At 46.6% G+C, this 13,960-nt stretch overlaps 1 protein-coding gene across 5 annotated transcripts in view; it reads left to right on the forward strand.

Moving 5' to 3' along the window:
• Positions 1-3,522: 3,522 nt before the first annotated feature.
• The window catches only part of LOC135385836 (disintegrin and metalloproteinase domain-containing protein 10-like), a 31,518-nt gene continuing 21,080 nt past the window's right edge, over positions 3,523-13,960 (forward strand). For 3 of the 5 annotated variants that reach the window (XM_064615388.1, XM_064615391.1, XM_064615392.1), the window contains exons 1-7: positions 3,614-3,698; positions 9,478-9,604; positions 10,031-10,149; positions 10,229-10,485; positions 12,159-12,232; positions 12,321-12,540; positions 12,611-12,803. In XM_064615388.1, coding sequence (XP_064471458.1) covers positions 3,647-3,698; positions 9,478-9,604; positions 10,031-10,149; positions 10,229-10,485; positions 12,159-12,232; positions 12,321-12,540; positions 12,611-12,803 — 1,042 coding nt within the window. In that variant the 5' untranslated portion in view covers positions 3,614-3,646. Of the gene's footprint in view, positions 3,699-9,477; positions 9,605-10,030; positions 10,150-10,228; positions 10,486-12,158; positions 12,233-12,316; positions 12,541-12,610; positions 12,804-13,960 lie in introns of all 5 variants that reach the window. The other 2 variants (XM_064615389.1, XM_064615390.1) reach the window with 2 other exon arrangements.

A 13,960-nucleotide genomic window follows, 5' to 3' on the forward strand; every position in this document is an offset into this window, starting at 1 on the left:
TTGAAAACTACGACCCTGATTGACTGATTCTTAGTTGTTAAGTCACGTCGCTCGAATCCCGGTACCGGCTGTGCATGCTGTCTGGGGCTTTTCCTGGCTTTTCCTCAGACGGCTTTCAGACAAATGTCGACACAGTCCCCTTAGAAGTCGGTCCAGGACGCACATTCCCTAAGGGCGTTAGTCGTGACGTTGTCCACCTCTGTGAAGCCGACAACGGCGTGCCGTTTCACTACCAACACCAACACCACGTTGACGAATATGCAGGCTTTCTCTATCTAGGTGATATTGCCGCTGTTCCCGAAGTATGGTAACACTCAGAGTACCGTCACTTTTCAAATTAGGCGGAAATGATCCACGCAAAGGAGATGGCATATGTCGTATCAACGAGTAGCTTGAGATTAGATTGTTGATTAGACGGCCCTTGTTTCCTGTGCATTTCCTGCTTTCTAATGATTTTTTTCTTGTTGTTCTTGCCCTCTTTCACATTGTGCTACCACTGACACCGGGGTCCCACAAGGATCAATTCTGGGTCCGTTTTTATTCTTAGTATACATCAACGACTTGGTTCACTATCTTCAAACGACGTGTATACTCTATGCGGACGACACAAACATTTTTATTGAAGCCAAGGACCTGGGTTCCCTATTCTGCGAAGCAAATAGTGTTCTTACTAGATACAGCGACTGGCCAGCTGCTAATAAGCTCGCTCCGAATATTAATAAGTCGGATTATATTATATTTCACCCGTATCCGATGCACATTCTGACAGCTTCGTATGAGCTTTACCTTTCGGGTAAGGTCATACACAGGACAACGTCTACTAAATTCTTAGGTCTCACAATTCAAGAAAACCTTAGCTGGAAGCCTCATATTTCAAATGTGCGGGCTAAGATTGCCCCTGGCCTGTTTGCGCTTGCCAAGGTCAGACATATTCTTCCTATGAGACTTACATTATTATTACATCATGCTCTAGTACAAAGCCATATTAGCTATGGTCTTCAGATATATGGACTTACTTATACGTCTAATCTAAATGAATTGTATATTTGTCAAAAGCGGGCACTTAGAACAATATTGTCATTAGATATACAGTCAACAGTGTCTTTTGCGTTCCCTTTATTACATGTATTAAATGTTTTTGACTTGCTACACAGTTAAAGCTATCGCTCTTAGTTTATAAACTTCGAAACAATTTGTGTGATCTATTTCTGATAATACTGACACTTTTTTCCTCAAGATATGAACTCCGAACTGATGGCCTTTCACGTACACTCCCGGCACCTAGGACCAACAGTGGTCAATTTACCGTAGCATTTACAGGAGGGAAGGTGTGGAATAATCTGCCCTTAAGCATACGTCAGTCTCCATCAGTTCGGAGTTTCAAATCAAAGGTTTTGCAATATTTACGCTCCCAGTAGTCTATTTGTTGCAACATCAATGTATTGATATTTCTTGACAAGTGGTATACGAACTGGTGCTTCTCTTGTGTATTCTTTTGCTTTCCCCACAAGACAGTATAAGAATACGTCAAAGTAGGTGATTATAGGGACTGCATCACGGGCTTGCCCTGCAGTCCCAGTGTTACATGTATTGCATGAAATGTCATAAATAAACTGAAACTCCTACTTAGGCCTACTTAGGCCACCGGGGGATCGTGCGTCCTAAGCCGACTTCACAGATAACTGTGTCGACATTTGTCTTAAAGCGTCCGAGGGTAACTCACCACCCATACAGCGCAGCAGCGCCCGGATTCGGACCCGGGTCACCGTCTAGCCTTGGCGTGGAATGAGTCCGACAGAGCGGGGCGTAACGACGCGCAGCGCAGCGCAGCGCAGCGCCGCGCATCGTGAGCCGCCGCAGGTGAGTTCATAGTTTGACGACACTCAGCGAAGCGCGGCACTGCTGCAACGCGCGATACGTCAGCGGCCGGCAAAGGCGTGGGCTCCGGGGGACTCGCATTTCCCAACATGGCGTCGCCCATTGAGCTTTCGATTGAAGTTGTTACGGAACATTCGTGCCTGTATAATATACGACGGATGGACTATAGAGACAAGCAAAAGGAGAAGCTGAGAAGACGTGTGACTTTCTTCTTCAATTCAGCGTCCACGTTCAGGGTACCAACCGTATTACAGTAGTATAAAACAGTACCAACGACCAGTGGCGGATCCAAGGGGGGGGGGGAGGCGATCGCCGCCCCCCCCCCCCGCCATAACGTCAGTTTATACATTGGATTTCCCTCTCCCCCCTCCCCCACTACGCGCTCCGACAAAGAAACCGCCTCCCCCCAACCGAGGGTCTGGATCCGCCCCTGCCAACGACGGGAACACGGATTGTCTTTAATCGGATTCCAACACACGGGTACAGTTGCCAAATATGACTGCTTTCCCAATACGAAATGTGAAAATCTCCGGTGGTATTTGTGTTGCGCTTCTCCGAATCGCGTCGGACTATAGGATCACGGTAGGGATGAGGAAGCGTGGCATACCGAACGCTGGCTGTCGGCGCGCAACGCTGGCGGCGATTTGCGAAGACTACGTCGGACTCTAAGCCAGCCTTTAGCCCACTAGGCCACTGGAGCTGGTAGGCTGGTTGGCTGGGAGCTGCTATTTTGTTCTATTGTACTAACAGCTACTCCTGAGCCAGATGCCACTTCCCACTTGGTCTGATACCGCGCCAGGAGTGCGTTCGCAGGCTGCGCCACGCGCCGACGCACCGCGCCTTGCTTCGTCGCGCACAGGTAAGTTCGGTGCAGTATCCTTGGCGCGATCTATCGGCGCTCAGCGCTGAATTCAGTCCTCAGGCGCCACCCACGTGCCCGCCCTGTCTTAAAAGGGCCAAGGATATTGAACTAACTAACTAACTGCTAGTCAGTTTTCGCACGGACGCAGCCGGGCGCAGGCACAGAAAAGTATGGCACGCTATCAGCGCCATTGTACGAAGCGGCGCCGGGGAGAAACATCAAAAGCGCGGCGCAGGGGAGAGGCTGTATGTTATGGTCACGTAGCTAATAGGTTGGTCGTGTTTTCGCTCGCATCTCACAGAAAGTCCGGGGGTATCACAATAATGTTATCGCATCAAAAAAAAAAAGAAAAGCCATACCAATGATGAGGACGGTGCCCCGAAGAAGAACAGTCTGTGTTCGAAATATCGGCGGCTCGTCCTGAGGCAACTCCCTTCGTACTTCTCTACTTTCTTCGCTGGTACTTCTCTACTACGTTCGCTGCATTTCTACCCATCTATTTTGCTGGAATGTTTGTCTTGTTCCTACACGTTGATAAGGTTTGCAAGAAATGCAGTGAAACTCCAGGCAAGTGGCAAGGTCCGGGAAGCTTAACGTGAGTTAGATCCTGTCAGATTTTTGCGACGCGGTCGAAATTTTGTCATGATTCGTGAATGCACACTGTACATGAGAAGACTGAAGGAACGAGGCCAGTATGCAGAGAAAATGAGGAACGCGAACGTGTGGGGAGGAAGAAGAAGGCCACGGCCATCATCTCATTGGTAAAAGAAGAAAAGGAAGAACGCATCTTCCTTCTGCGACCTCCTAGGTCTGGCTCTTCTCTGCAGGCGATATTTCTTCGCGTTCGATCTTTTCTGTAAATGAGTTCCGGTGAACGAAGTCCTTCGAACCATACCGCTTCATTACATGGTACGAATCCTGCTCCTTTTATTGCTGTGCATTGGAGACATCATGGCCGGTAAGTTCAGTGCTTCAAGAACACGGTTTCCGCAAGCTATTGCGGATGTGATTTTGCCCAATATGGTGCCGATAACCAATTGCGCAGCATATTCAAAGACCATATTCGTAGCATCGTCGCAGGGAGCACTGCAACAAACCTTTTTCTCCCTCACGTTTTATGGCAAGCGAGAAATACGGCCTGGCGGGTCAACAAGATTGACCTCCAATTCTGCCTTTATTTCCAGGGCCATTTCCTCGCGTTACTTCAGCTTGATCCTTGCTCTGAAAACGACAACGACATCAGATCACCAAAAGCAGCTGACGTTGTTATTGCCCTTAAGTTCTATCATTCATAATATAGTCATGGTCGTAATCAACATAGTTAAACAACGTCAAAATTGCTGAGGACGACGACCCTGAAGGCTGCTAGTGCGACGGTAAGGCCACTTATTGTTGGGATTCAGGATATATTCCGAAGTCCCGGGATCCTGGTTGTTTTTTACATATAAAAAAAAACAGGATTTGCTCGAAAGCTTTTCTCTTTTTTTTTCGGGTTCGGAGTATTAGAGTAATCTCTGAATTTTATCGACTACAGCGGAATACTGCAAAGCTACTGATGGCGCAATCGGGATGCAGAACTGTGTAGTAATGTTGGGTTGTATAGTGTATAGCACTCAGCTTCAATGATCTACAGTTCTTTGCCTTTAGCACGGTCCCTCAATACTCTTTCTGGTCAGGAAACTCCCGCGAAAAGTTCGCTTAGGGCGCCCCGACGACACGTGGCGGCGCATCGTCGCTCGGGAGGAGACGAGGAGACTTTCGTGTCCGCCGCTGCCTGCGCGTATCGATTGCATGTGTTTCTGCGGGTGTTTGGAAGTGAGAAGTTTTTCTTTTTTGGTGCTTGCGTTTTACGTGCGTAAACAGAGGTTCATTTTTTTTAAATATCCTTGAAATTTACTGCAATCTTTGCACTCTGTTCGTGTGTAAGAATGATCTACACAGATGAAGGAGACTGATACGAGCACGCAGCGTTTTGGAATGACTATATTCCCCGGAGCCTTAACTTTAGGAGAAGTGAATGAAAGTATTTTTTTCTTTGTCTACAAAACAGCGATGACTTGGTATACGGGAATAAATACAAACCATTCGCTAATAGCCTTATTGGAAGTGTACTGCGATGAGCGTGATTTGTGGAGCATCAAACACTATAAGAACCGTAAAATTTTCAAATGATAGGTCTTTCAACATGATGTCAATACAATAACATTTCTTATGGTACAACTTGCGAGGAAAGATGCAGCAGTAAACGAAGTTAGCTAATACCCGTTTACTCGTTTACGCACCCGTTTACATACCGGCTTATATATTCGTTTTTGCTGAATCGGAAGCGGGGAGAGGGAGGGATGATGTTTTCACTTTTTACCTTGTCATTTTTCTTTTTCCTTTCTGATCTGCAATACGTGAAATTTTACTGCGGCCTATACACTACAGACTCCAGAGCTCGTTCATGGCCGTGTATAGTGCTACAAAATATCGTTTCCTTGGCTTCATCATTACTTTCAAGCGAAAGACTGACTCATTAAATTTTCTGCATTTCTTCTTACTTATCCCTTTCCGGTTATTATATTTATTTGTCACCAGATACTGCAACGTTTTTCTTGTAAATGTGGTTCTTTGCCAGTCGTAAAATTTATTTCCGAGCTATGAGAACAGTGGCCGCTCCCACATAAAACTTCATTCTGTAGCAGCACACGCCGCTACAATTTTATCATTTTAAATAGTTACGCCGAGGCTATCTCCAACGCGATGAATTTGACACCTGAATCTCGTCAGCCAATTTCTATAGCTGAAAAGTGCTATTAGGGCCACACTTCAGTAAGCGGAAATTCTATCCTGTTAATTTAGTAACCCGGCTTAAAGCATGTTGGAATCTCCTTATTACAACTGGTTGGTCAGTCAGTCCAAGCCGCAAAAATAGTAGGAATACTTTAAGGGTTCTTCAGAAATATTATCATGGGATGATCATGTGCATTGTGTTTAAAGGGAACGCATGAGAGCCATTGCTATCTTAAGTCGATACATCTTCCAAAGTGTGTAAAGATATCTACAATACGTTAATAGTGTAATATAGATCAGTTATTGTCAACCACATCGAAAAACAACATAAGTTTATTTCTTCACCGAAAACGATCGAGTCATGCGATTTATAGCATGTGTATCCCCCGTCTCTCATACCACCAGAGACGACTTTCAGATCATCATGATTACAACGCAGGATTTCTATAAGTACTACTTCTGAAGTCTTATGCCTTCTCTGAAATAGAATCACCTCGTAATTTTATCTCTGCTCAGATTGCAACAAACTGCATGCTACGAGGAAACCACGCGTTTGGAAAGTTTCGCCCTCACGAAATAACTACCGAAAGCGGCATTACTTTATAACACACCACTATAGTGTGTGTGATTGTGTAACAGAACGACTTAATATGTTTCTCAACCTTCATTGAGAGATATGAGTGAGAGTAAAATCAACATTTTCCGTGCCAGAAAAAGACAACAACGAAAGTTGCAATCTACGCGGAAAATCTGCAAATTTACGCTAACTGAAGTAAAATGTGCAGGCTGAACTCATGAACCTATTCGAGAATTATTTCTGCTCTAAACCCGAAATGAACTTTAAAAAGTAGCTGATCAAATCTTCCCTAAAAACACGCAGCGCTATGGAAACGTCGTCTGCTCCACGAGGGTGTCTCCTCCCAAACGACGCGATCGCCCCATGCGGGAGCAATTGTCCCTAAGTGACCCTGTCTATTGTATTCGAGCGGAGTTTCCAGACCAGAAAGAGTATTGAGGGACCGTGCCTTTAGCCATTTTAGCGGTAGCGGGATTTTGGGATTTTTCGCCTACGAATCCCGAGACAGGATTCCGTTATTGAGATAAAACGGAGGTTGCGCCCATATACAGCAGGCCGCATACCCACATGCGGCAAATGGGCGCGGTAACGCGTATGCCGAGCGGAAAATTCTTGCCGCGGTGCGGGAGAATCCGCTTTTCCTGGACCGCGCAATGCACGATTTTTAGCAGCCGCAAATCTTCGTCCATTTGCCAATGGAGATTGTATCACGCTCTTGTTTTCTTCCGGCAACCCACGCATTGTGCAAAATATGTATGGCAGTGTCGTCAGCATCGATATCTTGAGAGCGGCGGAAACCGCAGCGATAGCGACTGGTTTACGGCAAGAACTCTTTCTTGACGCCCAGCGGCTGCCCGCAAGAGGTTTCCGCACATGTGTACCGCATGTGGGTACGGGCCCTGTCTGTTTTCAGCAATTTGCCAGGCCTCCACAACTTCTAACGTCCACTCCATCTTCGGCACGCAAGACGTAAAACAATATTGAATTGCAAGACTTCTTCGGAAGTCGCTACACACTTGGCTTATGTGCTCATCGTAGGAACTAAACTGGCGCTTTCGATCAGCACCGGCTTTCTTTTTGTTGTTGTTGTTTGTGATGTTCTTCACGCGCAGACCCCTATAAAAGCAGTTCGGCGATGCCGATATCCAGGATCAAAGCACTCTATGGAGCTCTGGCGCATGTCACAGGCGTCAACAATGGAGGCTCGTTCACTGGTACCGCGCAAGGAAGGAAATACGCATACGCTGTTAGGGTGCTTGAGAGGCAGCTAAGGACAAAAAATTGTAATTGAAAACGAATGCTAATTAAGTTAAGCAACGCGTTATTGTTTCACAGTTCTGCGTCGCAACTGCCATCAACAGGCTCAAGTCCCGAAATCCCGGGATTTTTCTAGAAAATCCGGGGTTTTCGGGACGTCACAAACAGACGAGATTTCAGGATTCCGGGTATCCCGGATCCCAACACTCCCTGTGACACACACACTGGAGCTCCGTGCATTGCTTTCCGCATTCGAGGGGTATCACATTGGGGGTGAAGGAAAGAGGGGTCTCCGAAGATGCGCTATGAACAAAATAAAGAAAAAAATGGTGTTCCTTCACGAATTTTTTGCGTACAATCTACCGAACGGATTTTTGTTCTGAGAACTGCTACAGTCACCGAAAGGAACACATGTTTTCATTGGGACAACTTCGTAGCTTTTGTAATTCAAAAGTTAATTAACGATTTTTAGGTAATTAGTCATTTGACGGTTGAGCAACATATGGCCAAAAACGTCCGCCTGCCCATAGATGATAGAAGTGAAAACAGCATGTCTATAGTCCTTATAGTTTTTTAATGAAAAATCTATCGAAAAAAAAAGACACACACACTAGAGCCCTGCACGGGCCGACTTTTCCGGGCCCGACCCGGCCTGGGCGCATCGAAAAATGGCCCCGCCCGGACGTTCACGTTTTTATGCGGCCCGACCCGTCCCAATGGCCCAGTGAATAGAGCCCGGCAGGCCTAGTACTTCCAGCCGTGACGTACGCGTTTCTTGCGCTTATCAAACAAATTTATAGGTAAATCTATAAGAAGACACGGCCACAAAACGAAAACTCTCGGTTTCACACCACAACAGCACGAGACCAAATTAAATCAAAAACGCACGCGGGCAAGCGCGTTATCCTTAACAATACCAAGTTTTGTGGCGGTAGAGGATGGTTGTCGACAAACTCCTCCCAATCCTTACCCCTCTTACCAAGCTTTGCGAACGTGTATTTGAAATATGTGAGGAGTCGGGAGCAATGTAAATGGCTTGAAGAATGTTATAGAGGGTCGAATCATACGCAGAATGCAGTGTCCCTTGCTTGTTTTTTCAAATATATGCATAATAATGACGCAAGCACGTGCAAGCTGCACGCAGGCTTCTCATTAGCTGCATGACCAGGTCGAGCCTGACACTCGAAAACATGTTTGTCGGCCCCGGCCCGCCGTGCTGGCGTCTTTTGTCGGCAGGGCCCGTGCAGGGCTCTAACACACACACAAAAGCGCATACAGAAAACGTCAGAGTTACTACACAAATGTTCTGTATGCGCGCAGTCTCTGTTTTAAAATGTCTCGGAAATCCCGTCCCGTGATCCAGCCCGGGACGGGATCGATTTCGGAACAATCCCGAAATTCCGGGATTGAAAAGTGATGCGGGATTCCCAAAGACCCACCTTGCTAAGATATACCGCCACTTTATTTTATCTCAATGCCGAAACCACGTCCCGGGATTCCGGCATTCGTCTGGAACAATCCCGGGATTGAAAAAATGACGCGGGATTCCCAACTCTAAGGATGACCCACTTGGCCAAGAATATACCGCAATTTTTTGTAATAGAAAACATGGCTTTCCATGAAAGATGAAAGTCACTGAAAAGGTTAGCCAGCTGTAGGGATCGAACCCACATCTTCTGGATTGCCGGTCCAGGGCTTTACCAAGGCTCTCCAGGGCTCTCCAGGGCTCTTCTTTCATGGCTTTCCATGTTTGTATATTTGTGTACGTATACTGCTCGTGACACGGTTGCCAGAAATCGCGCGTCAGCAGTTCCGCAGCCCATATTAGTTTCGTCGCGCTTGAAAGTGTTTGTGCCAATATTGCATTTGAAGGCGGACCATATCCTGCACGTGCTTATTACTCGAAAGAAAGTCTTGAAACAGCTGGAGATTAGAGGTGGATAAACCACAGGGTGCTAATTTCAGACAAGCGTGTCGCGAGCAGTACAGGACTAAGCGTTCTTAGCAGATCTGCTGTAATGGGCTTGTAATACTGGCGATGTTGATAGTGCACTCACGAGGGCGGTCACAGCTTCGCGCATTGCCTAGAAGGGACAATTGATAGCATTTTTATTCCTACATATTTCAGAACGACTCAGCGCATTTATTCGTCATTACGAGCCAGTTCTGTTCACCCAATTAACATCACAGCCGCGATTCAAGCGTTCCGCGGACTCTGGGGAACGTTTCCATGTTCGATTCCACGGGATGGGCAGGTACGTCTTCAAGTAATAATTCCTTGAAACGAGTTTAACATGTAATGAGTCTTCAAAAAATTATCTCTAGAAAATGAAACCTAATATCTTGCTGGAAATAAATGAATAGCGTATCATAATAACTGTAAAGTGTGATATTTAGATTAGTATGCGCGCGAAGCAACTTTGGCTATGAGTACTGACGTGGACAAATTGAGGGTACAGCAGGAAGGAATAGGGGACAGGGGGCTTAGTATGCGTCATGGGCCGACTTCAGGGAGAACTGTGCCGACATTCGCGTGGAAAGTCTTCCGGAAAACCCAGGGAAAACCTCAGACGGCACTGCGAGTCGTCTAAGTATGCGTCGTTGTGGTTCCCCCCTCTTTAAGCTTTCGCTTGTGTTTCCATTGCTGTACTCCAAAACCGTTTCTGTATTTCTTCTCGCAGATATTTCCACCTGATACTACAAAGAGATACATCATCGTTTGCAAAAAACTTCGTGACTGTGAGAAACAACAGAACCATTCTCTTGAATATCTCTCACATATATTCTGGAAAGCTAGCTGGTATGTAGCTCCACATGTTTTAACGGGAGCGTAGGGAGTACATGGACATGGAAAAACGTTTCGCTCTTCTTCCCTTCAGGTGACCCGAATAGCAGAGCGTTTGGGACACTTCAGAGAGGTATTTTCGAAGGACGCATCCAGGCGGGAGATGGGTCCGAGTACTATATTGAACCTGGGAGGAGATATTTCGGCAAGTCCGTTCCCATCAACTTCTGTGTGATCTATTCAGCACGAGACATAGACCTGCCACTAGATGTTGACTCCCGTGGAGGATGTGGCGTGGACCGACTCTACCAACGATTCGTCCCTCCGAAAAACTCGTGGAAACGTCAACAGGTTGTAGATGGACTTTTTGCGCACAGCGAAATATACTGATCTTAGAGCTCGCGAGGGCGTCATTCCAACAGCACAGTAAATTTATTTACACCCCTAGGAGTGTAAAATGAGTGTTAGATAACTCACACCCTTATGGGTGTAAAGGCTACACCCCAATGATGGGTGTAACAGGGGCGTCACATATTACACCCAAAAGAAGGGTGTTTATTGGGTGTATTGACCCCAAAAACGAAAAAACAAAGGCTTGCTCCGAACGGAATTCACAGAACACTAGTTGCACTGCAACCTGCATTTGCAAGTGTGAGCATTTTAGCGCTCTAGACTGTTCGAGCTTTTTTATTTCGATGTTAGCGCCGCGAAGCAACTGTGGTCATGAGTGGCGTACAGATGGACGTGACGGTGGGCAACATGGAGTAGGGAACAGGGGAGTTAGTGTGCGTCCTGGGCCGACTTGCGGGTAACTGCCATTCGTCGGAAAACCGAGATGGTGACAGGATTCGAACCCGTGTCACCGGCATGGAAAGCGATCATCTTCACCACTATACCCCGGGACCTGGTCTCTGAGAGCTCAGCTAGCTGTGCACTCCAAGAGCATCGAAGAGCTTTGCCAGCTAAGCAAGTCCTTCCGCTTTAACCAAGTCGACACTGCAACAGCAGCCTGCCTTCGACATTTGCAAGTGCTGTTGAAGGCTGTTGCTGTCGAACCTCCCTTGTTTTTGCTTAGCTGTTCGTAATCTTTGGTTTTTCTACTTTTTCTTTCCGTATATTAAGTTCACCATCACTCACAGTAGTTAGCTCTTTACTTACATAGACACATGTATTTTAATTCCAATGTCACCCGCACCAGTAAACCTTCCAGCCAGGGGGTCAAGCCCCTGTCACCTATTTTCAAGTTTAGTCCGGTTGAAGGCAGGGCTGACTGCCAAAACGTCGACCCTTAACTATGACTACAGTTGTCCTACAGTTGGCAATACGGCTGTAAATCTGTCTCTAGTAATTCCCATTATTTTTTTTAATGTAATAAAAGGAGCAGTTGTTTTTAATCCCTATACGGCTTCCCAAGTAGCTCTACTACTTGTGGTCTATATCTTTTCGCGTTCATCTGTATGTACCAAGTTATCCATACATACACACACACACACACACACACACACACAAAAGAAGATGTAGACACTGTATATATTACAAACATTATCACAATTGAAAAGAATTAAAACACAGGAGCTTTGAGCATTGTGCGGCACACACCCCTTTTGCACTGATATGAGTGTTCCAAAACTTAGCATAGCGTGTAACATAAGTGTGATCGGGGTGTATTGGTACATTACACCTCTTTGGCACCAACACGGGTGCTTAGTGGAGTGTAGTATAAGTGTAGTTCGGGTGTGTCCCCACAGTACACACTTTTCACACCGGGAAGGGCGTAAGAAAATTTACTGTGTAGGGCCGCGGAGCTTTTATTGTTCCGCTAAATAAGATTTGATGTCGTCTGACGTTTTGTCTTCAGCAACTTTAGCACGAAAAGCAAGAAAAGAAGTAAAACACGAGACCTTTCGAAAAAAGTTTGAGCATTTGTAGCTACCATTATTTTGTGGTTGTGGCGTATACGTAGCCAAGTACTTTTTTGCTCCTGCACTGTATACTCTCATACGTAACGTACAACTGTCATGCAGGGAATTCGCCGCCACAAGCGTGCCATTGACTACGTGGAATTTCCTGCGATGCCAATACACCACAAGAAGAACAGGTACGGTCCCCTCTTTTGATGTCCTGTTCATCAAATATGCGTTCGTTCAACGAGGAACGAAAGACATTAACCGCTTAGTTTAATACAGGTCTAGGACAATGGAGAGCTCTTCACGACGACTTTGCCATCTGGAGATTATTGTGGATCACACACTTTACCTGCGATTTCTTGTTGATGATGACGATTCGGTGGCACAAGAACGAGTGGCCGCCCTCGTTGCGTCTCTTGTTCATGAGGTCAGCTACATTTTCGGCTCCACCAACTTTGGAGGCATTGTCGGCGTCCGCTTTAATGTGATGTCGCTCAAGGCGAGTAAGCCGTTCATTTTATAGGCGTAACGTTTCGCTAAATGCACGTAACGCAGACGGGTGATTTCAGATCAAGGACTCGCACACATGTGATGGCAGGCAGAAGCAGACCAACCCGTACTGTTCCGACACTCTGGATGCCAACGACATGCTCTCCCTCATATCTGCTGAGCAACACGATGACTTTTGCCTGTCGTTTACTCTTACGTACCGAGAGTTCAGTCAAGGAACGCTTGGCCTAGCCTATATTGGATATCCAGATGGTAAGACATACGTTTCCTGAGTTTCTTGTTCTAAACGGCGTATGCAAAAAGCAATGGTACGAGGTGAGGTGTCAGCTCCGCATAGGTGGGCATTTTCCTGCGGCCTCACTCATCCTCACCTCACGAAGCACAGACTTTATCAGCCTCACTCACCCTCACCAAATTTTCCTCACCAGTAACTTAACCTCAGTCGCCCTCACCCTCACATTCCATTTCAAATTTTTCCCTCACGAACCTCACTTCAGGGCATCGGGATCCCGAAAGGCCTCACCATCCTCATCCTCACATGCCTTCACCTCATGAGGCTATTCATGACCCTCATGGCCTCACGTATCTTCACCTCATGAGGGTCCTCATCCTCACTTGTCTTCACCTCATGAGGGCTCTCACGGCCTCAGGAGTCCTCATTCTCACGTGCCCTCACCTCATGAGGGCCCTCATGTCCTCACGGCGCCTCACGTACATTCGCCTAATGAGGACCCACATGGCCTCACGTGTCCTCATCCTCACGTGCCCTCACCTCATGAGGGCCCTCATGGCCTCACGTACCTTCACCTCATGAGGACCCACATGGCCTCATGTGTCTTCAAGTCACTAGGAGACACGTACGTGAGCCTCAAAAGAACTTTTCGTCATGTTCACATGAGACGTCGGCGTTTATCTACTGTGTCGGTAGTTGGTACTAATGATACTGCGCGGCATTAAATTGTTTACGGGGTTTCGTGCTGTGCTTGGATAAATGTGCTGACAGTTGTTACTGTAACAGTGAGGTTTAACGTTAGTGTTTGGCATCAGTAAAGTGGAGCCCGAAATACTACAGTGCAGATGTACCGTTACGGAAATGATCGGGTGGTGGCGGGGAATAGTCCTTGAAGAGATCCTGTACTCGATTCTCAGAACCGTATGACGCTGCTGCCAGAATCGGAGGATACGCTCACAGCTGAAGTGTTTGGGCACAACGATGGTACTTAATCGCACCTGCAATCAGGTCGTGCCTTTTTATTGTTTTTTCTTCTCCTTCTTTTACAGTTCAAAGGCGCGCTACAGTCACGGGGATTCCAGTTTTCCTGGCTTTGTTTTGAGGAGACAAAGAAAGATTTTGAAAATTCTTGCAACTCCATGATGAAAAACCCGAGACTGGGGAAAAGACGAAAAAC

This window comes from Ornithodoros turicata, chromosome 2 (genome assembly GCF_037126465.1).
Source record: "Ornithodoros turicata isolate Travis chromosome 2, ASM3712646v1, whole genome shotgun sequence".
In the NCBI taxonomy this organism is placed as follows: domain Eukaryota; kingdom Metazoa; phylum Arthropoda; class Arachnida; order Ixodida; family Argasidae; genus Ornithodoros; species Ornithodoros turicata.